Below are 27,515 nucleotides of genomic sequence, written 5' to 3' on the forward strand. Positions count from 1 at the left end.
GGATCACACTACTTTCCAATACTTTGGATCACACTACACACAGAATTTTGCAATATACAAAAGAAATTAAACCAAAAGGACCTTGTAGTGCGGTTTACTTAATTAATTAATTGAAACAAAGACAAAGACAGGAAACAACCATTGAGTAAATTAAAAGTGAATCGGCAAAGGAAAAGCCGTTGCCACTTGCCGGGACAAAGAAAATTAAACAACTTCCTCCTGTCCAGCCTCACCCCTTCTCTGAGTTCTCTCAGTATCTATCATGGGGATACCTTCTTTCTTCAGCTGGTTGCTGGGCAAGTACCAGAACATCCTTGTCCCCGCCTGCAACGATGATGATGAACAAGACGATGGCCAAGAAGAACATAACGACAGTGAGGACGAAGATGGCGATTGCAAAGAAAACATAGAAGAAGAAGGCACTGAAGATGACCAAGAAGATTGACGGTGAGGACGAAGAAGATGGCGACGACAAAGAAGACATCGATGAAGAAGAAATTGATGGCGATGAAGCACAGGCCATTGGCTGCAGCGAGGAGAGCACCATCATCTTCGATAACCTGTACCTTGACATGAATGACATCATCCATGGATCTTGCTTCAGCCCGAAGAACAGAATGGTAATTGATACACATCTCAATCCATGGCAATCTCCATGCAGGATGCATCGATAGGTCCAGTCTGCTTAGTTGTTCTGGCCAGTCTTGACTCTTCACCTCGCATTTCACTTGCATATGTGCAGTTTCTCCAGTACATGTTTGATTACATGGATCATTTGTTCCACATCGTCAGACCGAGGAGGCTCCTTTACTTGGCAGTAGGTATGCACATACATGGCCTTTTAGCAGCTTCCTCTTCCCATCTTCAACAATTTTGATGATTCTCGGTTGCCTGAAATTTTCGAAATTCTTGCTACTTAAAAGTGCAAATCACCTAAAACTGCAGTATGAAAAGTGTGCAATTTCAGCAACGTGTACAACTTTTGGAGAATGGATGAGATTTAGAAGAATACTAGGCAACTTGTCAATAGACAAACACCTTTGATGATTTGGTTTGAATCAAACCCCAGATGGCGTTGCCCCTCTCGTCAAAATGAACAAGTTGCGACAGGGCTACTTCAAAACTACCAAGAAAGATAAAGATTCGGTGAACCACAAGTGTATTTTCATTTCATTTTCTTGCATCTATAACGTGACAAATATCGCAACTAACTAAGAATTCCATCCATCACGCATACATGCTTTGATTGAATTACCAGGAGGTTGAAGCAGAGCTCTTGACGGAGATATTCAAAGCTCAAGGGAAGGAGGTGCAACCACGAGAAAAATATAAGTTTTCAGAGCCTACTGTCATCATGCCAGGCACGGAATTCATGGAGAAGATACTGGGAGCGCTTGAGTACTTCGTGTCTACGTCTGGTCCCGGTTGAATACTGACCCCAGGTGGAAAGACATCAAGGTTCACCACTCAACTCTCGCCAAAATCTAGATTTCATCCCTCAACAATAAAACAAGAAAGCTTACACCATTGACTATAAGTACCGTCTAGCTTACCCCTGATCCTAGTGAAAACCAGTTTTGAGATGATGTGGTGGTGATTTTGCTGTTGTGACTTGCTGCATTGAATGTTTCCCAGTTCAGTGCCTCACAATGTTCCCACCATGAAATAATTAGTGTCTTTCATCAGATGTCCTAATAGCTTTTCAGTTATCTAGTTGTGAGGGATTTGGGATATCACAATATCATATTTTCTGGTTTGTGGTGTAGCTGAAATTGTCTAGAGATTGGTCATTGCTTGATGAGTTCGCTATATTTGAATTTCTGAAGGTAATAATGTCTGATGCAAATGTTCCGGGAGAAGGGGAGCACAAGATCATGTCTTTCATTCGTGCGCAATGGAGCATGGAAAGCTATGATCCAAACACAAGCCATTGTCTGTATGGGCACGTATGAACTTAACTGAACTTTGCACTTGATTATCATCTCAGTGTTTGAAGTTTCTTCGGAATTAGACTAGATACTTGAGATTTTTGCTCATGTCTAGTTATAATAGAGTTAACTCCGAAGAATTGCCACAGGATGCGGATCTGATAATGCTCGCTTTGGCATCTCATGAAGTCCATATTTCAATCTTGCGAAAGGTCTGTTATTCCCTCCTCAACCCTTCAGGTTTCAGCAAAATGTATCACATGATTAACACTGATACCATGTACAGCAGAGACCAAATTCAACAGAAGCAAGTCCTAAGGGCAAGTTACCTAACAAACAGCATCAGGTTGTTCCTCTGAGATAATGTTACCAGATGGTTCTTACTGAAACTATTGAAATAAGCTCATTTACCTTGTTGCAGTTTTTGAACATATGGGTTCTGAGAGTACTTGGAGCTTGAAATGACGACACCGGGTTACAAACATGACACTGAGAGGCTCATAGACGACTTCGTCTCTATTTGTTTCTTAATGGGAAACGATTTCATTCCACAGATTCCTTCGCTCGAGATACATGAAGTATGCATATGTTTTCAGACCTAATAGTGCCTAACTTATTGCCACTGTGATTGTTTTTCTGATCTACGTTCTGTGTGACAGTTTGGGGTTGATCTTCTCATTGAAATGTACAAAACAACTTTCAATGAAATGGGGGGCTATATTCTCAACACAGACAAAGTACCTGAAGAATTTCAGCCTCTTATTTTCATAGATGATTATCCTTTAAGTTGTACTTTCATGTACTTTTGTGCTGTTGAAAATAGATTAAAGATAAACACGCTGCCTATCTGGAAGTATCAAGGTTGGAGAAGTTCTTACATGCACTGTCCTTGTGCGAAGAGAAAATATTCCTCAAAAGATATGAACTGCGACAGGTATGCTAACAGAGCTATCAGTAGTGTGCACTGGTGCGAGTTAGTACTTCTCCATATGTTTTTCTTGGGATACTTGCAGAATTTATTGTGCAAGATACAGCGTCAAGCTTCTGAAAACGAATGGCACGAAACAAACTCTGCCAGTGTGGTAAGGATTACTTATAGTTACACAAAAACAGAGTAGTGCATGTGCCATGTGGTAATCTTGTTGGCTCTTCTACTCAGGAAGAAAATCCCGGTGGCCCAGAGCCAGTGTCGAAGTCAGTTTTGACACAAAGCAGTATTTCTACTTGCAGCTCTGATAAGTCTGATGTATAGTTTTTCTTTTTTCTCATATCTGCCACACATAAAGAATGCTTGAAACTATGTCCCGATTGATTCTGTACATATATTTTGATATCTGGGAATCTGATGGTTTGCCTATCATCATGATAGGTCGTAAAGAATACCAGGGAGCTCTGGAGAAATGTGAATGATATTCTCAACAATAAGGATGACCTTTTTCAAAATGGAGCCTATAGAGACATGGTTAGTGCCGCCTATATGATAGACATATCTTCTACGTGCATTTTCTCACATATCTACTGCAGATAAGACTGGGATCGCCAGGATGGAAATCCAGGTTCTACAGAGAGAAGTTTGGTGCCGAAACTTCCAATGAAGTCGTAAGGCTCCAGGCCGAAATGGTTATGATTTTCCTCACTTCTTCGTGCAAATGAAGTCTGATGAGGCTTGGCATGAGGCATTTTAGATTGAAATAATCTGCTCCTTTTTTTCTTACTGATTTTTTCCTTCTACTCATTTTCTGCTTGTGTGCCAACCCTTTATTACGGAATTTAGGTTCAGAAGTATTTGGAAGGATTGTGTTGGGTGCTTCAATGCTATTTTGATGACGTACCTTCATGGACTTGGTACAAACAAAACACATAAATTCCATGTTTTTTCCTACGTATTTCCTTGCATGCTGTTATTTCATGGTTCTGAATGTTAGTATGACATTTGTCTGAAGGACCACTAGATTCCACAATATCTCCATGCTAGTGATAATGGTAGCTCCAATAGATACGTCCAAGACAATTGTTTCTATTCTGTGTCTCGTGGTAAAATTTGTGTGTTCTTGCAGCTACTACCCATTTCATTATGCTCCTTTCGCATCTGATCTCAAGCATCTGTCTCAATTCAACATATATTTCACCATGGACAAAGCACTAAAACCTTTTGACCAGCTAATGGCAATTTTGCCACCACAAATGCATCTTTTTTCATGTGCTTTTCCCAAATGTTACAGCAAATTAATAGGCTTTGAACAGTCTACCATACAATTATTCTATCCAACAGGTATATAAGTAACATCAAGTATATTTATTATTCTGGAGCTTGTATCGTCAGATTATCTGTCTACTTACAATTCTTTTTTCAACAGAGCTGGAAATTGATGCACACAGGAAACACTTCTTGTCAGACGTAAGCTATTCTTTTAGTTGTACTAGGGTGAACTGAATCAACTAGTAATTCCAACCTAAATTGATCGCACTAGTATGGCTAAGCTGCACCTTTTAGGTGCTAGATTGAATGAAAGGACTCTGATGCTAATATTAGTGAATAATTTGTGCTAATTCAACTAATAAATCGTATCAGGGTGTTGAAAAGTTGCCATTCATAGATGAGAAACTGCTTCTGTCAGCCACCAAAACGGGTGAGAAAGATCTCACGGTAAAACAATTGCTTGGCATCCATACTAATATTACACCAACTTAAGAAGTACTGTTGCATAAATCAGAGGTCACAAGCAAGGGTAGTTTACCTTATTTACACACTAGGTGCAAGAGACGAGCCGGAATACTATTCGGCAAGAGAGGATTTTCTTGAGGAACTCAAACAATCTGGCAAATGATGCAGCATTTGTGGCAATGTATGACTGCCCAGAAGAAAAACACCGGATATCCACTAGGTACTTGATGTCTGAATTCTGAATTGACCCTTATCTATATTCATCCAGCCGTTCATATGTTATTCAGGTGCATAACTGAGGCTGAATTTTTTGTTTCGCCCGTGGTAGTGAAATCGGAGGATGTTTATCTCCAGATTTTGATGCTCCGACCCACAGTTTCATTCGCTCTCCAGTGAACGATATGCGCCCCATCGTTGGTGATCAGACGATGCAAGTTTTCCTGTAGAGCCTGTCATGTTCATATGCATTGCAGATAGCTGCCAGCAGCTCATGTGGGTTTTCATTTCTTGTTGTGTTGTGTCAGATCAGCAGCGTTCTCCAACCCGGATGTAGCGAAGCCGATCACGAGGCTGCTCAACAATGTCGTCGTACCCGAGAAGGTAGATTGATAACAATGCGGTGCATATATCCAATTGATTAGTTTGGATCTGCTCATCTGCAATATCTGCAATCTCTGCAACTTATGCACCCTGCAGACTGTAACTGAATCTGAGATCCGGAAGAGGCGGCTGTGGCACACGTACCCGGGCGCAAGGCCACCGCCGGTGGCGCGCAAGCCGGAGACCCTGTGGAAGGCGAGCTCGGCGGCGATGCCGAGGGACGAAATCAAGCCCGCCGGAACAGGGTGGCTGGGGCGGGGCAGGGGAAGCGCCGCGGGGCCCTCCGCCGCCGCCGCCGCTGCTGCGACCGAGACGCGGCAGATCGGGAGGAGCAGCGCGGCGCCTGCGTGGCGGCCGGCGAGAGGACGCGGCCATGGCGGCAGAGGGAATCCCCGACCCCGCGGCTGGTAGAAGAGAACCGATGAACATCGGAAGCATCCGCGCGTCAGAATTTCCCGCATACTGTTCCAAAGTATAATGCCTATTTTGTTTTCAAATATTTGACCAATATTTGTTCCAGTAGTATATTTTTGTGTCGATTGTTTGGATTACAAGTGTATTTTTGATAAATTATTATTGGCATATTTCAATTGCAACCACATATTATCTCATTTTCGTATCATAGGACGTCCTCATATTTCGATTTTGACCAGTAGCAATGGAGAGAGTTAGGTTACGTTGATAGTATTGTGTGAAGTTACAATGTGATAATTGGACATTTATTAGCGAAATAGAGTCTTTTTGCAGTTTGGATGGTACATCCGTGGGTGGTGGCTAAGATCGGGTGTGGCAGATTTTCGCAGGACTCTTGGTTTTAGCATTGATGTGTTTTTGTTTTGTATGATATTTGTCTTGATTCCATTTACGATAGATTTGATCATATGCCACGCTTTTACCTGACACATTGATGATTTGTTTCACATCTATCCTACATCACTTACGTGTTGACTCCGAGTCAGCGAGACGAGGCAAATTATCAAAATGCAACGTGAAACGGGACATACAATCAAATCCATCCCCAGAAGGATCTAGCTGTCAGTTGATTTTGCATTTTCACGCACATAAACTTACGAACTTTTCCCAGTTTTCCTACTGTAATCAAACTTTGTTTTGTTTGTAATATCGATTCTCCTGCGTTCTTAAAACAAGGCAGAAATTCGTTTTTCTTGCTTTCCAGGCACGTTTTGGGACGATTGGTACATACCATAAAATTAAAAGTATTTAATTAAGGTGGCTGGCGAAGTGTCCTCCACGTTCCCGTCCTTGCAAAGGCTTGCACAGCACTCACATCTAAAGGCTTGCACCGCATGATTACCATGCCGTGCATGCTTAGCTATCGCTAATTACAGACCATTAGGCACGGCCACATTTCGCATTCTCTCTTCTTGCAGCTTTACGGTTTACATGTTTATCGAATCCCTCTTTAATTATTATTTTTTTAGAAATAATCATCTCAGTCTCTTTCTAACGAAGATGTTGACAACACGCAAGCTGGATCTACTCATACAGATTTCCTTCTTCCAAAAAAAAACTCATACAGGTTAAGATGCCGCGAGTCACGGTTAATGAAGGGTGGGACCCATACGTTAGAGCGATATTTTTCTCACATTTCTCTTTCTTTACCCGTCGCCATCATTTCCATGGTGCTGTTCGTTGAACTAGGTCTGTGAGTATTTTTCTTTGAGGCAATTAAAGAATTTGGTGCGAGTAGTTAGGGAACAACCTTTGGAATTGAGTGCACTGCAATCAAAATAAAGGGAGTTATCATATAGGCTGACTCGACGTTGTTAGCATATCTCAGTCACATTTTCTTTCCAAGTATCTCTAGATACATATACCTTGAAAATTCTAAAGGTTGATAACTTTCTTAGTTGCACTCACACAAGTTAGAGAGTGCAAATTTTGGGCTTACTAATGTGCACTGTCAGGTTAATGTATTTGCTAGTTCCTAGATGCCTACACTTTTGAAAAATCTTAATCAACCAAATTGCACATTACTAAATTTAAATTTTAGTCCTTGAAAATGCGTAAATTTAACGAAATGTAGGTGTGCTTTTCAGTGAGTTATATATGGAATGGATTGGAGTCGAGGCAATGATGATTGGATGACTAAGATTTGCAAAAGTTAGGCAAGTTATCTTGGCTCTTTTTTTTACCCATAAAACTAAAGATCGCAGCTTCGATAGATGTTGCGGCTTGAGTGTGAGCGGTGGATATTTGGACGGAAGCCTCCGGAGTGTAGTGCCGGAGAGGGCGATATCGGTGGTACACGATGGAGCGTCTGAAGGTCAAGGCGGCGGCCCCTGGAAGCATTGTCGTGTCGTGTCTCCACGCATTGGCTACGGATCTAGTTAAGCTACACGCGCTGAACTCGCTTATATCAATTTCCAGTCCGCTCTATCAACTCCTTTTCTTCTCCTTAAGTGATTGACAGAGCTACATAAAGAAAAAAGACATTTCATTTCTCTTTAAAAAAATCTGACACAACTTACAAATTAAAAAAAACTATAAACCAAACGTCAAAATAAAGTCTAACGACCTGAAACTGCCGACCTCCTGTTCCAAGAAAACCAATCTTTTGTTCCTGCCGTTAGTCCAGAAAAAATTTGAGCCTCAGAGCACATGTGGAACGTTGAAAAACTCTGAATTATTTCAGCAGGACCATCATGTTAGGTGGGCACCGAAGAAAGGAGGATCCAGCCAAGAAAAATGGTTAGGCAGCAAAAGCCGCCGACGAGCTCTCAGTTCTCATCCCAGAAATACAGCGTACGCGTAGCCACAGCAGCACCGACTGTCCTTTCCTGGATTTTCTCTTCTTTTACAGTGAAGAATTATTCCGTATAGTTTAGGTTTATGATTTTATTATTTTTACTGAATTATTTTCCGGACAGAAATAATTTTTTTTCTGCACCACGCGAACACTGCGAAAAGATAACCGAAATATGAGCATGGACATGTGTTTACTGAATCTTCGGCGCGACAATACATGCAAAATCCCATAGATACACAACTTATTGTGCGGCAGTAGCGGCTAATTAAATTAATAAATACTTTTTCGAATCATATTAAGTGTCAAAAATTTAGTACAAAGCTGTATATAAACTCGGCAAAACATATAAGCAACACATCTATTGTTTCCTAAAAATAAAACATCGCTCGGACAAACCTTTCATCTCTCTCACACACACATGCACTCCCACCGGCTTTGAAACGTGGCGAAAAGCCAATTTATACACACAAAAAAAAACTTAATTTCTAATTTTCTGTGGCAGGCATTAAAAACCTGCCTCTCTGCTCTCACGTGAGTAAAAAACTGAAAATCACCGAAAATAATAAAATACTAAAATAAAATCGTATTATTTATTGTACTAAATAAAAATCAATTAAAAGCCTGCTGAATAAAAAAAGGACAAAAAAACAGAGAGGGGAAGCAGCGAGGAACGGCAGATCTGAGAGAGAGAGGACTCGTCTTCGTCTTCCCCGGTTTCTCTTCTCCTCGCCTATTTATACCATCCTCCCCCCACCTTCCCTCCCCAACTCCGAGCACCACCACCGCCGGCCACCCGTCCGCGATCTCTCCGGCCCCCATTGCCCCCGCGACGACCCAGGAGGAGCAGCAGCCTCCTGCTTGCTTCCCGCCGCCGCCGCCGCGGCAGAGGTGCCCGCCTACAGGTACAGACCCCACACCGCTCTCCACTTCCTCCCTCCCGTAGTTCTCGATCCCGCGGGGCAGAGATCTTGGGCTGCTGCGTGGTCCTGATCCGACGAGTAGCCCGGTTGCGCTGCGCTGTGCGCTGAGATCTGGGGCTGTCCGCCGATCGGACGGCCGGTCGGCCTCGCGCTGGCTCTGGGGAATTCGCGCCCGGCGCGGCTGCTGGGTTGGTTCGGAGGGGGAGATCCGGCTAGTTCGTCGCGGATTCGTGTGGTGGTAGTACTAGGTAGTAACAGCGGTTTGTTTTGCGGACGAAGTTTTTTGGGGGTTCAGTCGTCGGTTGGGCTGGTAGATCTTGGTGCTGTACATTATACGTGGCTTGTGGTAATAAATTTTTTCTTTTTGGGCGTATCAGTGCTTGAGCAACACGTTGGGAGGGTAAAATTGAGCAGGGATCTTCGTCGGGGGCTGAGCCCCCAGAATGATCTGAGTTTTCGCAGAAGTTAGTGAAGGCAGGTTCGCTAGATTACTTGGTCACTGTTGTGTAAATTCTGTGGCTTTATGGCATGTAGAGCAGTAGGTTCATATGTATGTGCATTTGCTCTACCTTACAGTGGTTTAAGCTGGAAGAGCAGACTAAATAAATTGCCTTGTAAAATGTCGGCAATTTACCCGTGGCTGTTCTGCCCTTTCTGTTGTTACAGCTTTGAAATCAATGGTTGCGTTCATTACGGACTGTTCAATTTATGGTTAGTAAGTAGGAGAAACATGTTTCTTCTATTTCCACTGGGGATCACTAGGTAGTCATGCTAATTTTGTTTATACACTTCTGAATCTTTTATCTTTCATGCTGTATGTGCTTTCTGAAAATTTCTCTGCAGTACACAATGCCTGTTTCTTAGATTTCTTACTGCTGCATATACCGTGAGTTCTCGTGTTGTAATCATGACAATTTTGTTCCATCAAACAGGCATGATGGTGAAGATCTGCTGCCTTGGAGCTGGCTATGTCGGTGGCCCGACAATGGCGGTCATCGCCCTCAAGTGCCCTGACATTCAGGTGGTTGTGGTCGATATCACCAAGTCTCGTATTGACGCTTGGAACAGTGACACACTCCCAATCTACGAGCCTGGTCTTGATGATGTCGTGAAGCAGTGCCGTGGGAGGAACCTCTTCTTCAGCAATGACATTGAGAAGCATGTTTGTGATGCTGACATCATCTTTGTGTCAGTAAACACCCCAACCAAGACCCGGGGCCTTGGAGCTGGCAAGGCCGCTGATCTTACCTACTGGGAAAGTGCAGCTCGCATGATTGCTGATGTGGCCAAATCTGACAAGATTGTGGTCGAGAAGTCCACTGTTCCAGTCAAGACTGCTGAGGCTATTGAGAAGATCTTGACGCACAACAGCAATGGCATCAACTTCCAGATCCTCTCCAACCCAGAGTTCCTTGCTGAGGGTACTGCCATCCAGGACCTATTTAACCCTGACCGTGTTCTTATCGGAGGACGGGAGACTCCGGAAGGCCAAAAGGCTGTTCAGACACTGAAAGCTGTGTATGCTCATTGGGTTCCGGAGGATCAGATCCTGACTACCAACTTGTGGTCTGCGGAGCTGTCGAAGCTTGCAGCTAATGCATTCTTGGCCCAGAGGATCTCCTCAGTGAATGCCATGTCAGCCCTGTGCGAGGCCACTGGTGCGAATGTTTCTGAGGTTTCTTATGCTGTGGGCAAGGACTCCAGGATTGGGCCAAAGTTCCTGAATGCAAGTGTTGGATTTGGAGGCTCTTGCTTCCAGAAGGATATTCTCAACCTGGTTTACATCTGCGAGTGCAATGGCCTCCCAGAAGTGGCCAACTACTGGAAGCAGGTCATCAAGATCAATGACTACCAGAAGAGCCGGTTCGTGAACCGTGTTGTTTCCTCTATGTTCAACACCGTCGCGAACAAAAAGATTGCTGTGCTTGGTTTTGCATTCAAGAAGGACACCGGTGACACAAGGGAGACTCCTGCTATCGATGTCTGCAAGGGTCTGCTGGGTGACAAGGCTAAGATCAGCATTTATGATCCTCAAGTGACTGAGGATCAAATCCAGCGTGACCTTGCAATGAACAAATTTGATTGGGACCACCCTGTTCATCTCCAGCCAATGAGCCCCACAACCACCAAGCAAGTTTCAGTTACCTGGGATCCATATGAGGCGGCCAAGGATGCCCATGGCATCTGCATCCTGACTGAGTGGGATGAATTCAAGAAACTGGACTACCAAAGGATCTATGAGAGCATGCAGAAGCCCGCCTTCGTTTTCGATGGCCGCAACGTTGTCGACTCTGAGAAGCTCAGGGAGATTGGCTTCATTGTCTACTCCATTGGCAAGCCACTTGATGCTTGGCTCAAGGACATGCCCGCTGTCGCTTAAATGAACTCTGATCAGAAGGAATCCATGAGCAGCAGCTATTGATAGGGGCCCAGCTTGTTATTATTATTCGTTATAGTTGCTATTTATCATGTGCCAGCAAATTCAGAATGTCATTCTTTGCTTCCTTGTTTTAAAAGTCTTCTCTTTCTTTTTCTTTTTGGGGTTTACAGTCTTAGAATGGCAGGCATGGTCACTGGGATGTGTCTTCATTCCTCTGCTCCGTTGTCACAGCTTTGTAGCAGTGTCTGTTGTTGCGTTCCTTTCATGTTACTGATATCCATCCTGTTGGTTATACATGTGGCTTCAGTTACTCAGAGATATTGTTTTTCAAGTCTGTGAATTAGCCAATTAAGCATTTCTTGGCTTAATTAGAATGAGATATGGTTCTGAGATGCCTGCTATTCCCTGGGACATGGCTATTGTGTGCTGTTACCATTTCTTCGCCAAGAACAAACTTGTGGCCACATTTTTAACCATGTATGTCTCAGCTTTGTTTGTTTTGTACATGATCTTTGTTGCTTTGGGCTTCAGGTCATTGTTGAATATATTTAGTAAGTATATAGCAGACCTTTACAGGAGCAACAGCTGATAGCACTCACATTGTTGACTTGTCAGGTTTTGGTGCTTCTCCTTATGGGTGTGTGTGTGTGTGCGCGCCTTCATTACATTGACGGCTCTCAGACCTGTACATTGAGATCATACCAAAGGGCAATGAAGTTCTGGATTTTTTTAGATAATGCAAGTTTTAATTGATTGATTGCCATTGTTGCCAAACATGGAGATTGGTACCCACTATATACCCAGATCTGATTGATATATACCCAGATCTGTGATCATCAGCTTAGCTTGTTGTTCCATCCCAAAACGAGGAACATGTTTGCTTGGCGCCATGGATGGTCTCGCTTTCACTTTCAGGCCCTCTGTCCAGAATATTCATGGTTTGGTGTCTTGTGGAATGGACCTGTGTAGCCCTGAAAATTCAGGTCATTTTTTTTTGCAGTTTTTGTGGCAAGTTCAGGTCAACAGTTCTTGTTGCAATTTCTGGGATTCCAATTCCAGTGGTATATCTTCCTAGTTTCCAAGTCCAGTTGTTTTGTGTGCACGAGGTATGTTGACATGCAACGCTTATTTCGGATTGTTATGGACTCTTTGATTATTCGAAATGCCCCGTTGTTGAATTTTCCGTCAAAACGTGCTCACCCAAGAGAGCAGTACCTGGGGTGAGCATCCTCGAATGTACTCCCTCTGATTCATAATAATATCGGGGATTTAATATAAAGTTCAAATTTTCATACTTGTACTGTATTTTTTGCTGCCGGTAATTTCCAAACATTGGTCCTCAAAATAGGAAACCTATCAGATTGGCTCCAGTGACCAGTGGTCGACACTTCCATGTGGAGGACAAATGACCTCTCATGGTCCATGACAAAGTTGTACTCTCTCCGTATTAGTGACGTGGACGTCGGAAGAAGTATTTATTTTGGAACTTTTTTTTTCTTTACACGTTTTGGACATCCTTTTATGAACGGATACAGAAAAATTCCTAAGCCGTGCTTCGTAAAACCAAAAGTCGTGCTGGACGGACCGTATTATGAAAGGTCTGGATGTTCAGTAGGAAACAAAAGAAGGCCTAATCTTCTAATGTGGCGCCTGCATATCTTCAATATTCTGAAAAAAAAAGAGCGTTCCATTTGATGACTTGGCCCATTTTCCAGGATGCCATCTACTTGAAGAGGTACCACTATCGTGGGCTAGTACTGGGCCAGATAAGGTTCTTCTGTTCTTGCTCACTCGATTTTCATCATATAATTAGGCTCACGGACCATGGGATTTTCAGAGCTATGTCATGTTTTATTTTTTTTTCCGAATCTATGTCATGTTTAGCTACCTCTGAGGTAGCAAAAGCAACTGAGATTCGTTCTGCATCATTAGGAGACTTGAGTGTCAATGTAAAAAGGCCTTTTCTTGTTTAACGTAAATGAGCAATTGATGTAATTTTAAGGTACCATTTGCGCGAGAGAGTCGAGTTTGTTTCCTATAAATTTCGCATGTTTCAAAGTATATAAAACGGCCGGATACGTACAGAAGGGCAGGGCTGGTAAATGGTAATTAAGTTTAAAAACAAGAATTCAAATAAGGTTAAAAATAAGAGCTGGTTTTCCCTAGCATGGAAGTAAAGATGGTGACCTGGTTCGCCCCAGTTATATATAGTTGCAACTTTTGTAGGATCGAGCCAGGGGCGGGCCTATAAACAGCCCAACGAGGAGGCTATCATGGGCAAGGAATAATTTGCCTCGCCGAGATATACAAAACATCAAGAGGTTTGATGTCAGGTGGGCTAGGGGTAATATAACCACCTTACTAACCATCCGACCCAAGCTATGCTAAATTGGTTCTAATGCAAGGTGGGGTTGTTTAAACAATTATTGAGCACGGGTCTCCGGTATTGGGGATGGGGATGCCGAGCACCCACTTTTTAATCCCCGATTTTTTAGAGCACTTTATTGCCGATCGTGGGTGTCTGTTGCAGCCCGCCAGCCCCGATAAATACCCGAGGCTGGCGGCGGGCACCCCCCATTGCCTCTTGCTTCTGCCATTGCCCCCCAAGCACTCCGCGCTCCAACTCCAACCAAATCACTCCCCCACTCCCGCCGATGTCTTCCAAGGGTCAGAACCGACCCAAGGGGAGCACCAGCAAAGGGGAGAAGTGTGAGAAGGCTAGCAAGAAGGAGCTGTCGGACCGAGCTCGGAATGATGAGGAAATGCGGGCCAAGTTTGCCTTCTTCCCCCCTGGGTACAACAGCGAAGGGGTGGACAAGTTGGTCTTGGCTCTCGCCACCAAGCACAACGAGTACGGGCCGACGCGGATTCTCTCCGTCGGCGCGGAGCGCGACCAGCAGTACTTCCGGGTCTTCGGGAGATTCATCCTAGCCGGGTTCGTGCTGCCGCACTCTTTTTTTCTTTCCGCCATCATGGAGACCTACGGGCTCATCATGGCGCAAATTCACCGCACGTCGTTCTTCACATTGGCTATCTTCCAACACCTCTGTGAAGCGTTCGTGGAGGTGATGCCATCGGTGGCTCTGTTTCGCCACTACTACTACCTAATGGTGGAGGGGAAGGCTCCCCTGTCCTCGGGAGTGGTGTTCCGGTTCTGCGACAGGATCAAATTGGAGTTCATCCGGCTGGGGAAGAAGAAGATCGAGCACGAGTGGCGCCGTGACTGGTGCTGGGTGCGCACTGACGAGCTCGAGGAGTTCCATGAGGAGCCCCTCGGGCACCCGAAGGGCTCTGACGACTGGACGCTCCGCGACCAGAAGGACGAGGAGCTGGCCCCAATCCGTGCCAAGATAGGCGCTCCATGAGGCTGGGCTCACGGACACGGATGGGGCGTGCCACTTCATCGGGAGGCGCGTGGCTCCCCTGCAGCGGTGCTCACATCCGGCGTGGATGTACACTGGGCCAGGCGACCGAACCCGGCTGCAGCGCACAGAGCTCCTACCGGAGGAGGTGCAATTCTGGGTGAAGGGCATCACCGGCGAGGACGAAGCCTACCGGCTGCCGCCGCTCGGAGCGCACCCGCTCCACGCCGGGACCTCGAACCCGGGAGCCCGGGATCTCCCACTCTATGATGAGTGGGGGATCGTGGAGGACCCCTCGGCGCAGCCCTCCCCCCCCGCAGCCTAGGCCACGCAAGGGCAAGGAGCCGGTTGCCGATTCGGGGAAGGGGGGGCCAAGGCCAGGGCTCCGCCAGGCCAGAGGACTCGGACTCCGACAAGTCCTCGCTGGGTGTCGGAGGAGACTCCAATGACGACGACGACGTCGACGACGCTCCCCCGGCAGTCAGCGGGGTCGCCCCCCCTGGAAGCCAGTGGGGTCGCGCCGGAAGAGGACGACGAGGAAGACGACGTCCCCATGGTGAGGCGGTTTGCGGCGGAGCGGGCGAGCATGCAGGAGGCCAGCCCGCAGCCTCAGGAGCCTCACGCCGACGTGGGGGCTGGGGCCTCCGGTGACAGCGATGCGGCTGCAGCAGCCGCTCCGATTACCCCGGCGGCTCCGCCTGTTCCCCCCGTGCGAAGCGGCCCCCCGGCGAGGAGCATCCTGGCGGACAGGGTGCTCAAGCTCAAACCGGCAGGGTGAGTTCGATGTTGTTCTGAACACTTTAGATTTTGCGAATTTTTCATGTCTGCTTAGCTTATTTTTACATTTCCAGTTCTTCGAGGAAGAGGGGGCAGACCAGTAAGTCACCGGCAGCCCCGCCCGGCATCGGGCGGCGATGACAAAGATGCCGCTGATGCGGCTGTTGCGGCGACGGCGGCCGCTGCTGGGGACTCAAGGGTCCCCGACTCGAGCTCGCAGGGCACCGGCAGGATGGCAGGTACATGCAAGCTTCAACATTTCTTTTACTCATCTGCGCCATCTCCCGGACTGACGCAGGTGCTCTTCGCGCAGTTGCCGCGGATGCTCCGGCTGCGCCCGCGCCCACCGAGGTGCGGGTAATCGACCTCATTGGCGAGGTCGATAACGATGCTCCGGCGGAGGTTGCCTCCGTCGGAGCCCTTCAACAATCTGCCCCGGCGCCCGCCGGGGCCGCGACTGCTGCCGCAGGCGATGCCACGCAGGCGGCGCCAACTATGGCAAGTGACACGGAGCAGCCTTCGCCAGCCGGAGCAGGCAGCGGTGCTCTGGAGATGCCCCGGAGCCCCCAGCCCGCCCCTTTGGATGGGCAAGGAGCGGTGGGGCTTGGCTAGGCCGGGGGCGCGTCGTCGAATCCTGACGCGCCCTCGGGATCTCAGACGGTTGCGGCAGGGTCCTCCTCCTCCACCGGAGCCGCCTTCAGCCCCGGAGCAGGGGAGCTCGCCGGGCGGTCATGGGGTCGGATTACTTTCGACCCCAACGTGTTCCAGCAAAGGCACCAAGTGATCGACAACATCCAGCAGCAGCAGCGGATGTTCGTCGATTTCTTCAACGACGCGCAGCAGCACCACGCCCGCGTGGTGGCAGAACTGGGCGCAGCGCGACGGGAGGCGGAGGAGCAGCGCACCGAGCTGCAACGGCTCCGGGGGGAGCTCCAGCAGGCGCAACAAGCCAGGGCGACGCCTGCCGTGCAAGGGGTGCCGGAGGCTGAAGTCCTCCGAGAGCTGTGGGACCTCCAACAAGAGCACCAGCGGGAGCTCGAGCTGGTGAAGGCCACGCACGCCAAGAGCGAGGAGGAGCACCAGGCGGCTTTGGACTCGTTCCAGGGGCGTCTCTGGGAGAAGACAGATTTACTATCCAACTACTCCCTGGAGATCCAGCGCCTCCGCCGTGAGGTTGGAGAGCTGGAGACGGTGGCTGCAATAGCTGCCGATGCCTCGGCGCACCGGGAGAAGGAGCTGCAGGACCAGGCTCGCTCCTAGGAGTGTGAGCTTGCGGGGCAGCTCAATGTCGCCCAAGATGCCAGCTCGTCCCTTCAGGGCGAGCTCAAGGGATGAGCTCGACATGGCCCGGCAGGAATCCGGCTTGTCGACGAGGACAACACCAAGAAGGCGTCCGAGATCGGTAGGCTGTAGTCCGAGTGCTGCGAGCACAAGCTCCAGGCCCAGGAGGCTCGTGGTGCGTGCATCGAGCTGCGGGCCCGCAGGGCGGGGGAGGTAGCCAGGTTGAAGAAGATGGCGGACTCGGCGGTGGAGGCGCTGCAGGGGTTCGACATCCCGGTGACCTCCTTTGACGGGGCGAACATGGGCAGCTTCACCTCCTTCTTCGCATACTTCGTCGGCCGGCTGAGCAGCCTGCAGAACTGCGTCACGGCCTTCGGGAACCGGCAGGTCGGCCTTGCAGCAGAGCAGGTCGCCGGGCAAATCCTTACCCGTGTCCACTCCGCCCACCCCGACTTCCCGTTCGAGTCGGTCTTCGACGCCTGGTCGGATGAGGAAGAGGCCAAGACTCACCGGGAAGTGGTGCAGGGCGTGGTGGACGAGGTGGTGGCATGAATGCAGGGCAAGGTCGATGAAGCCGAAGCCGCTGACGAGGAGGTCGCCGGAGAAGCCCCGGCGTCGAGGATGCACCTGATGCCGACACAGTCGCCCCGAGAGCGCCTCCTGCATGACTGTGTTTTTTTTTATTTCCCTGCAAGTGGCGCAAGGCACCTTAGAACTTTTTGTGTTAGCCTTTCTTTGTCATCCCAAATCCTATTTGTGAACTCGTTTGCTCAAGCTTTATCATATTCAATGCTACTTTTACTTGCTTCTTCGTCTAAAACTAGCTTGCCGGGGAGAGGCCCTCTGTCCTTCCGTGTTTTAACCTTGCGTATCCGGAGACTCACCAACTACATGCTTGGCCAGACTAGGGACTCAGGACGGACCCGCGGTGCCGACCTAGGACCAAACAGCAGCGGCTAGTCACTTCGCTTGCGGGTTAACTACCCTAGCACGCACGCCTCCGGGACGGACCCGCGAGCCACACGTGGGGGGCGTCCTCACCCCGCAAGCGTCCTTCCTACGCTCCGGCAACACGGGGACCGAGCTTACCTTAGCAAACCACCGTTACTAAAGGAAAAGCCAAGGAACCAAAACAAAGTACTTAGCTTTCCGTTCTCTTTGCTCTTGGAGCACCTTGTTGAGAGCTGTGGCAAGGACGCTATGGCAGTGCACCCTCCAGCGGCACGCGCAGAGGCATGCACCACCACAACGTCTTCGCGACGCCCCTCACCCGCTGCATCGCCATTTCTGGTGTTGTTCCATAAGAGATGTGGCAGGGCCGCGATGGTGGGAACACCCTCAGCGACAAGCGCAGAGGGATGCACCACCATCGCCTCTCTGCGACATCTCTTGCTTCCTTGCTCGTTGCTGGTGCTGCACTTGCCCCGGTCTCAGTTTCCTGTATCAAGTCTCGAAGTAATTGCCATATATGTACAACTTACTCGCAAGACAACGACACCCGTGACCACCCCACGAGCATCACAGTGTGCCTTTGCCCCATCTTTACCCTGCATGTCAGATTCTTGCAGTGCCCAAGGTGCATAGCAAAAAAATTCGGAATGCACGAAAATCAGCACAAACCGGAGAACCTCCTGCCTCCCATCCCCTGGGCACAAAAGAGTCGACCTCAGACTTGGGTGTGAGCATCTTCATTCTTTCCTTGTGCCTTGCTGGCACGTAGCACGTCGCGGACGGGTCCGGCAACTGCTAGGCCTCGTTCCGGGATGTCCCGGCAACGAGCTTGGTTTTCAGGGTTCCGGCAGCTCCCTGCTCACAGCCAAGGATGAGGAGACAATTCTGTGCACCTAGAGCAGGAGACAGAAGCACTCATTAATAGCAAAGCACAGTATTCATTGAAGCAACACTTATCTTTATTCAACTTTGTGCTAGCGGATTACAATCGGGACTTGCCCGGCTACACTAGCTTAAAGAGGCACATTGCCGCAGCGTCACCCGTGGGTAAGGCGCCACCGTTTCACGGGTAGAACTTGCGCAGGTGCTTAATGTTCCAACTATTGGGGACCGGCAAGCCTTCTTCTGCTTTCGTTCCTTGTATCCGGCGCAGGACGAGGTCTCCAACCTCGAGTCCCCAGGGATGGACTCTCCTGTCGTGATAACGACGGAGTCCCTGCCGTTAGCCTGCAACTCGCACGTCAGCCCGGCATAGAATCTCCTCGATGAAGGTAAGGTCATCAATCCTCTGCGTGTGTTGGCTCTTGTCGCTGTACGCACGTACCCGAGGTGACCCATACTTGAGCTTGAGGGACAGCATAGCTTCCGCCCCGTGGACAAGGGCAAACGGAGTTTGACCCGTCGCCCGACTTGGTGTGGTCCACAGCGACCACAGCACGGGCTGGAGTTCTTCAACCCAGTGTTTCCCGTGGCCCTTGAGCTTGTCAAAGGTTCTCGTCTTGAGCCCTCGCAGCACCTTTGCGTTGGCTCTCTCTACTTGCCCATTGCTTCTCGGATGAGCAACAGAGGCAAAGTGAATCTTAGTGCCCATGCACTAGTGAATTGCGTGCCATTGTCGGTGATGATGCCGTTAGGCACACCAAACCGTCACAAAATGCTCTTGAAAAACTTGATGGCCGCCTGCGCCGTAACGGCTCGGACAGGCTCCACCTCGATCCACTTCGAGAACTTGTCGATGGCCACGAGCAAATACTCGTAGTCGCCAACCGCTCTTGGCAACTTGCCAACAATGTCCAGTCCCCAGACCGCGAACGGCCACGAGGACGGGATGACTTGCAAGGCTTGCGCTGGTTGCTTGCTCTTCTTGGCGTGAAACTGACACGCTTCACAGGTCTTGACTAATTGCTCAGCGTCGGCTAATGCTGTCGGCCAGTAAAAGCCGTGTCGGAATGCTTTCCTAGCCAGCGCCCTGGAGGCCACATGGTGCGAGCATGTGCCTCGATGTATATCCTCCAGCAACGTGCGTCCTTCTTCTTGGGGCACGCAGAGGAGCATGACTCCGTTAGGACGCCTCCGGTAGAGTTCCCCGTCCACCAAGGCATACATTTTGGCTTGCCGGGCTACTCGCTCCGCGGCAACGTCTTCCTCCGGGAGGGTCTCGTCCCTGAGGTAACGAATAATATCTGTCTCCCAGGGCGGCGGTTCCCGGCTCGTGCATGCCACAAGCTTGGTGGCATGGTCCCCCGCAGCTACGGGGTCTCCTTGAGTTGCCGGAGGAGCTTCCCCGGCAACCGTCTTGGGATCGACAGAGGGATTTGACTGCCTCTGTACGAACACCCCAGGAGGCACTGTAACAGCCCGAGAGCAACTCTTTTCCTTTTAAGCCCTTTTGGACTGTTTTGTAATTTAATTGTTGTCATCATGTTATCATGCTCGTGTCATCATTATTATTTTGCCATGTCATTAGCATCATGTTGCATGAAATAATTATTCGTTTGCACGAAATGTCACTTCTTTTGTGTTGTCATGTGCTTGCCTTTTCGCGTGTTCAAAGCCTAAAATTATTTTGTACAAATCCTATTTGAGTTTGACAAATTATTTCCGGGTCTAATTAAACCTACACCCTCTCTTTTCCTATTTTATTTCAAAATCAAATTAAACATCAAATTAATTTAATTTGTGTGCAATTGTTTGTTGGGCCCAAAACCAGCCCATCTAAGCCAAACCCTAACCCTAACCTAGCTATTTAATCCCCTCTCCCTTTTCTTTTTCTTTTTCTTTTTCTTTCTCCCCTTCTTCCTCCTGCCGCCGCCTCCTTCTTCTCCCCTTCTTCTTCCTTCACCCAGGCACTTCCCTACCTCTGCGCCGCGCATGCTTCCCCCATGGCCGGCGCACCTACCTCCCTCTCCCCGCGGGCTCCCTCTTACCTGGCCTCGCGTGCTGCCTCCCCTGCTCCGCCCACCACCACGCACGACGCGTGCGTCGCCCGCGTCCGCCTCGGCACCACCTGCTGCCCCTGGCCGGCGCTGCGTCTTCCCGTCGACGTGCGCCTCCCCTCGCTCCATGCCGTCGCCCGTGCCTCCTCGTCTCCCCCACGCACGCCCTCTCTCCCTGCTCCGCCCTCCACGCGCGCCGGCCCGCGTCTACTGCTCCTTTGCTCCCAGCCGGCGCTCGTCCTCCGCCCCACGCCGCTGAGCTTCCTCGCAGCGCCGCTCCGCTTCCCCGTGCCACCCGACACCACCTCGCGTGCCTCCCTCTCTCCCGCGCTGTCTCCCTGCAACCCCCTGTCGCCGAGCTCGCCTCCACCGCGCGTCTCCATCTCGCCGGCCTGCGTCGCCTCTCCCCGTCGCTCGCCTCCATCTCGCCGGCCTGCTCCGCCTCCCTTCCACCGAGCGCCATCGACCTCCTCCCAAGCTCCGCCCGCGGCCAGCCTGAAGGCCCGAGCCGCTCCTCTTCTTCTGCCTCCAGCCCCTAAGCCCAGGCCGAGCCCCCTTCTGGCCATCTCCGTCAAGTCCGAAGCCCCAAGCCAGAGCCGCCCACTAGCCTAGCTGCTGCTCCTCTCTCTCTGGCTGCTTCTGCCCTCTCGCTTGGTTGCTGCTGCCGCTGCTCTCTGCACCTCTTTGTGCTGCCGCTGCTTTTCCTCCTCCCTGCGTGCTGCTACTGCTCTCCCTCTTTGTTGGTGGAACTGTTGTGTGTTGGTGCTGCTGCTACCATGTGCTGAGGAGACCGAAGACCCGGAGCCGGACGAGTAGCTGAGCACGACTACGTACGAGGAGCCATGAACGACTATGTCGCCTACCTGTACAACTACTTCGCCCACGTGTGCGACTACTTCCTCTACTTCGTCTACATCGCGACGCTGCAACGAGTCCAAGGTATAACGTGCAACCGTTCCGTGAAGCCACCGTTCTTCGGCGTAGACCCGTAGGTGGCGAATATATGAAATGCGTGTATTGTATGAGATGCCTGTATTTGTGATATGATATTAAATTGTAACAAGGCAACGATGGGAGGCCGTGCTCTAACGCATTGGTGATTTGTTCCATTTGCGCCGACTTAAGGACTGAGATCTCGTTTTTGCCTATCCAAGAAACTTCGCGCTAACCGCTCGTGGGAGAATATATGGGTTCCCCCTCGGCTTAGTACTCGTTTCATAGCTTTTTCAGGGGCCACATAGTTCAAGCGTTCCATTTGGCATTTGCATTGCATGCACACAGAGATTTGTGGAGACTTGTTGGTGACTTTGCATTCATATACGATTGCGGCACTAGTCTGGAGTGGTCATTCTGCGGACACTGAACCACTACCAGCTGTCCTCGCAACTCTTGAGTCCGTACGACGCTTCGGCCGGGGTCTCGTTTCGGATTAGACTCAGTTGGGTTGGTCCTCTGGATTAGTTGTGAGGCTTGGAAACGTCGTGGCGCCCAATCCTGCCGACACACATCTTTGTGTGTTCCTACTCGAGTGGTAATAAGGGTTGGACGAACGTGTACGGGTAAATTGGCACACCCTACAGGGATAAATCTTTCGGAAAGCCGTGTCCACGGTCATGGACGACTTGGTTGGTCATTACTTGATCATAGAGAATTTAACCAACTTAATCTTAACCACTTGACTAGTAATTAGGGACTATTTCTGGATATGCTTAAAACTGCTTAAGTGTGAGTTTCATTTGGATTGCTTCCTCACAGGGTGTTGAGGGGGTGATATGATGATTATGTTGTTTGGTGTTTAGTAAATAGGATCACCTCACTTAGTAGACGCTCCCCATCCTCTCATTAGACGTTGTTATTAGAGTGTCTCTCCAGATATTTGCTGCTGCATAACCCCACCATATTATCCCTCCTTTGAGACATGTTGCAAACTAGCATAGATCTCCCCGTAAGTCTTGCGAGTACTTTGTTCTCAGTTTCTTTATAACGTTGTTTTCTTCAGAGGTTCCAGCAGAGCAGGTGAGCCGCTAGCTTCTTCGTGGAGCACGACGTTGGATTCGAAGTTTAGCCAGGAGATCCAGATCAGGGTTCCGAGACTCGTGGCGGGTTTCCTTCCAGCTTCCAGCCTCTTCAGGCCATGCTGTATTCTTGTCCGTACTCGGGCATAATTCGACTTCCGCTGATGTAATGATGTAATGTTGGGACATGTGTCCTCTCTTTGTAATAATTATTATTCTGCTCCTTGTATGAGCTTTGTAATTACTCTCTTCTGTAGAGTTTTGGTAATGATATTCATGTTGCAAAACCCTGCGATGAGCACATTAATGCATGTATGTATTGAAGTGTTTATCATAGGTTAAGAACCTGAGGCTTGAATTATGCAAATGTTAGCAAATTTGGGGCTAAATTGCATAATTCCGGTCCTGAGGTCTTACAGGCACCTTGCTGCGTTCCGCTGCGCATTTGGACAGTTCATCCGCAACAAAGTTGTCCTTGCGCTTCACATGCTCAAACCGAAGTCCCTTGAATCTGGACTCCAGTTTTCGCACTTCCTCCTCGTACGCTGCCATTTGGGGGCAGTCGTAGTCCTTGTGTTACCTGGTTGATCACAAGTTGGGAGTCCCGGCGAACAACTAGGCGCTTGATGTCGAGGGCGATCGCCGCACGCAGCCCGGCCAACAGTCCCTTGTACTCTGCTGTGTTGTTGGTGGAGTTGGCGAAGTCGAGCTGTATTACAAACTTGAGCTGATCTCCAGTGGGCGACTCGATCACCACTCCGGCACCGGTGCCGTGCAAGCAGAAGGCGTCGTCGAAGTACATGACCCAGTACCCTTCGTCCAATCTGTCGGGAAGGCTCGCTTCCGGCTCTTCTTCCTCTATGCCCGTCGATGTCCACTCCGTGACGAAGTCGGCGAGAGCGGCGCTCTTGATGCTCTTGGTGTTTGCGAAACGCAGCCCGAACTCCGCCAGCTCCATCCTCCACTCGTCCACCCTCCCGGTGGCTTCACGGTTGACGAGGGCCCACTCTAGGCAGAACCCTGACACCATCATGATGCTGTGCGCCTGAAAGTAATGGCGCAGCTTCCTTGAAGCGAGCAGGATCCCAAGCAGAAGCTTCTACACCTGCGGGTACCGTACCCGGGCATCACGCAGCACCGTGCTGACGAAGTACACGGGATGTTGCACTAGCCGCTTGTGGGGGGCAGCCTGCATGGGCCGTCCCTCGGGTCCAGGGGCAGAGGTGGTAGCCGGGGGTTCCTTCGGCTCGCCGGGAGCCCCCGGCCCTTCCGTATTAGCCCCCGGGACTTGCTCCTCACTCTCGGCAACGAGCACGGAGCTCACTACCTGGTCCGTCGCTGCCAGGTATAACAGCAACGGCTCGCCCGGCTTGGGGGCGACAAGGACCGGCGGCGATTTCAGGTACTGCTTCAAGTCCTGGAACGCCACTTCCGCCTCGGGGGTCCAATTGATCAGATCCTTTTTCTTCATCACCTTGAAGAAAGGCAGGGCTCGCTCGCCCAGCCTTGAGATGAAACGCCCAAGCGCCTCAACGCACCCGTTGAGGCGCTGGACGTCTCTAACCTTGCGGGGTGCCTCCATCTTCTCGGTCGCCTCGATCTTCTGTGGGTTGGCTTTGATTCCCCTGTGAGACACCAGGAAGCCCAGCAAGTGCCCTGAGTCCACACCGAACGTGCACTTCTCTGGGTGAAGCTTGAGCTTGATCCCGCGGAAGTTGTTGAACGTCTTCTGCAGGTCGCCGATGAGCGAGTCCCTACGCCGTGACTTGACGACGATATCGTCCGTGTAGGCCTCGATATTCCGGCCTAGCTGGGGTCCCAGATACTTGCGCAAGGCGCGTTGAAATGTCGAGCCCGTGTTCTTCAGTCCGAAAGGCATGCACGTATAACAGTAGCAGCCGACCGGGGTGATAAACGCTGTTTTCTCCTCATCTTCGACTGCCATCTTAATCTGATGGTAGCTGGAGAAGGCATCCAGAAAGCACAAAGACCCACAACCTGCTGTAGAATCTACTATATGATCGATTCGGGGTACAGGGAAGGGGTCCTTAGGACATGCACGATTGAGATCAGTGAAATCTACACACATGCGCAATTTATTTCCAGCCTTAGGGACTACAACAGGATTTGCTAACCATGTAGTGTACAACACTTCCCTGATTGCCCCGACGTTCTTGAGCTTCTCCACTTCCTGCTGGATGAAGTCCTTGCGTTCTTGTGCTTACTGGTGAATCTTCTGCTTGACGCGCCACGCGTCTGGCCGCACCGCCAGCCGATGCTCGATCACCTCCCTGGGGACTCCAAGAAGATCTGACAGCTCCCAAGCAAACACGTCAGAGTTCTCCCGGAGGAAGGCGACGAGGGCGCTTTCCTTTTTGTCGCCGAGGCTCGCACCGATGGAGACGGTGCGTGCCTCCTTGCCGGCATGCAGGGGCACCTTCTTGACTTTGGTGCCCTCCTCCTTCAGCTTCGTGCCCTTGCTAACGCGCGGGCTGAGCTGGAGCTGCCCCCGGCGTCCTGTCCGGGAGCGGCTCGTGCCTTCTTCTATGCGGGTTGTTCACCCGCAAGTGGATTCTCGTTGCCGGCAACGTCATAGTCGTCGGGATCCGCCACCGCGGTGGTCTTCACGACCTCGCCCACGCACCAAGCAGCATCCTTCAGGTCGCACTTGATGGAGAGTACGCCGTATGTTGACGGCATCGTCATCACGCCATAGGCGCAACGGGTTGCCGCCATGAACTTGATCAGCGCCGGCCGACCGATGATCCCGTTGTACGGCAACGGGGTGTGAGCTACATCAAAAACGATGTGCTCAGTCCGGAACGCTTCTCGGGACCCGAAGGTCACCGGTTGCATAATTCGCCCCATGGGCTGCACCACTCCTGGGTTGATCCCCCGGAACGGGTCGGTGGGCTTCATCTGCTCTAGGGGCAGCTGAAGCTTCTCCACCAGCTTGGCGAACAGGAGGTTGAGGCTCGCCCCGCTGTCCACTAGTACCTTGGTCACCGTCACGTTGTTTATGATCGGCGACACCACGAGAGAGAGTACCGCTGACCCCAAGGGATGGATTGGGTGATTGTCCGAGTTGAAGGTGATCGGCACATGCGACCACCTCAACGGCTGCTGTGCCTCCACGCTGGGGAGGAGGGCGCAGACCTCACGCCTAAGCCGCTTCACGGCAGCGTGAGACGTGAGAGTGTACGCTCCCCCGTGGATGCAGACAACGTCACGAGACTCCTGGAAGCCGGGCTCGTCGGCATCATCGCTGCAGTCATCCTCGCGTTGTTTGGCGCGAGGCTTGTCGCGTCCCCGGGCTTGACTGCGACCCCCCGCGGGTTCTCCTTTGTCGCCGCCGGCTGCGCCCTGGCCTGCTCCGCTGCGGGGGTTGTTCGGGCAGTCCCGGGAGAGGTGCCCGATGTCCCCGTGTAACATCCCAATTTTCAAAATTCTTCATATGCATTGCATATCATAAGCATCATGTCACCCTTGCATCTGATCACTTTCAAAACCATAAAGTTTTCCCAGAAAACCCTTTTGCAAAAATGCTTTTATTTGATTTTGGGCTTTGATCTTGCTCTTGAGTATTTGCATTTTTAACCCATGAGGGTATTGTGGTAAAAAAGGTTTAATGCATATATATAGAGCTATCCCATAAATTGGCTTTTGAAAGTATTTTTGAAAAAAATAATTTGATTCGATAGCCTAAGGATCCTAAAAGCCATTTTATAGGCAAATGTATTTTTAAATATTTTATTTTGAGAAAATTCTTGCTCCAAAAGTTAGATCATATGAAAATATGATTTTACAAATTTGGTTGCATTTTATTTGGAGTGATTTGGAGCTCCGAATCAATTTTGAGGTTCAAAAACAGAAAATAGATAAAAGAAAAGGAAAAACCGGACCGAACCGGTCAAACCGGACCGGACCGGATCGAACCGAACCGGCCCAGCCCGAACCGGCCGGCGACCCTCACTGACCGGTGGACCCCGCACGTCATCTTCTCCAACTGTCTCCTCCGGAGTCCACGCCCCCCGAACTGCCCACGAATCCGTTCCGATTTCTTTGCGCACGAACCACCAAATCCGAAATCCTTGCGCGTCACCCCGAAGCCCTCGCTTTTCTCCTCAGCTTCCCCCAAACCCCACGCCCAATTTCGCTTCGATTTGAGATTAATTTCTCGCCGGAGTTACTCTCTGCCACTTCCGTACATCGCGATTTCTCGCCGCTCCGGTGAGCTTCTCCCATCCCCGGCCATCTTCCCGTTCTCCCCTCTCCCTAGCACATCCGGGGACGCGCTCGGTTTCGAGGTTGGACGCTGTCCGCGCACCGCCGTTCGCCGCCCGTCTTCCCCGCCTCCGGCCGCCTGTGCGCCCCAAGCCGCCCGAGCTCCCCACGCCCCCTTGCCGCGCCGCCTGCCCGCGCGACCCGCCCGCGCTGCCCCGCTCCGCCTTCCGCCTGCCCGCCCCCGCGCCGCCGGCCGTGCCCGCGCGCCCGCGCTCCGCCCCGCGCCCGTGCGCCGCCGCCCGCCGCCGCGCCGCCGCCCCGCGCTGCCTCCGGCCCGCCGCGCGCGACCAGCTGTCCCGCCGCCTGCCGCGCCGCGCCGCCCCCGCTGCTCACCCGCGCCGCCCGCCCGCGCCGCCGCCGGCGAGCTCGTCCGCCGGCCGGAACCCTAAGCCCGGCCAATCCCGCGCTGCCACGTGGCAAGGTTTTCTATTTTATTTTATATTCGGCCGAATTAGATAATGCACTTTTGCAGAAAAGACCCTACAACTTCAAACCTTTATATCTTTTAAACCGTTTGTCCAAAATTTGTGTTCCGCACCTTTCTGGAATCGTCACAACGTGTAGAATCTTTTGGCACTGTTTATTTTAAGTTTTGAATAACTTAGACAGTAGCTCTTTACAGAATGGTGGTTTATGGTTTAAATTT

The 27,515-nt window shown here is 50.5% G+C and overlaps 1 protein-coding gene, 1 long non-coding RNA gene and 1 pseudogene across 6 annotated transcripts; 2 read left to right on the plus strand and 1 right to left on the minus strand.

Moving 5' to 3' along the window:
* Positions 1 to 45: 45 nt before the first annotated feature.
* LOC112268738 lies at positions 46 to 5,474 on the minus strand. Of its 5 annotated transcripts, none has more exons than XR_002960137.1 (3): positions 5,338 to 5,474; positions 4,667 to 5,258; positions 46 to 891 (listed from the first exon to the last, which is right to left on the minus strand). It is a non-coding gene; the product is annotated as an uncharacterized LOC112268738 (long non-coding RNA). The 5 variants fall into 5 exon arrangements; XR_002960139.1 differs by lacking the exon at positions 5,338 to 5,474 and adding an exon at positions 1,039 to 1,123 and having other exon boundaries at positions 67 to 939; positions 4,667 to 4,804; XR_002960141.1 differs by lacking the exons at positions 4,667 to 5,258; positions 5,338 to 5,474 and adding exons at positions 1,039 to 1,123; positions 1,256 to 1,396 and having other exon boundaries at positions 67 to 891.
* Positions 401 to 5,804, plus strand: LOC100837416 (annotated as a pseudogene).
* Positions 5,805 to 8,592: 2,788 nt separating this feature from the next.
* LOC100840467 (UDP-glucose 6-dehydrogenase 4) lies at positions 8,593 to 11,634 on the plus strand. The gene is made up of 2 exons (XM_003577751.4): positions 8,593 to 8,865; positions 9,816 to 11,634. The coding sequence occupies exon 2, from the start codon at positions 9,818 to 9,820 to the stop codon at positions 11,261 to 11,263; it is 1,446 nt and encodes a 481-aa protein (XP_003577799.1). The 5' UTR covers positions 8,593 to 8,865; positions 9,816 to 9,817; the 3' UTR covers positions 11,264 to 11,634.
* Positions 11,635 to 27,515: the final 15,881 nt, after the last annotated feature.

This window comes from Brachypodium distachyon, chromosome 4 (genome assembly GCF_000005505.3).
Source record: "Brachypodium distachyon strain Bd21 chromosome 4, Brachypodium_distachyon_v3.0, whole genome shotgun sequence".
Taxonomy (NCBI): domain Eukaryota; kingdom Viridiplantae; phylum Streptophyta; class Magnoliopsida; order Poales; family Poaceae; genus Brachypodium; species Brachypodium distachyon.

Coding starts and splice junctions, on each gene's coding strand:
- LOC100840467 (XM_003577751.4), top strand. CDS start 9,818: ATGATGGTGAAGATCTGCTGCCTTGGAGCTGGCTATGTCGGTGGCCCG.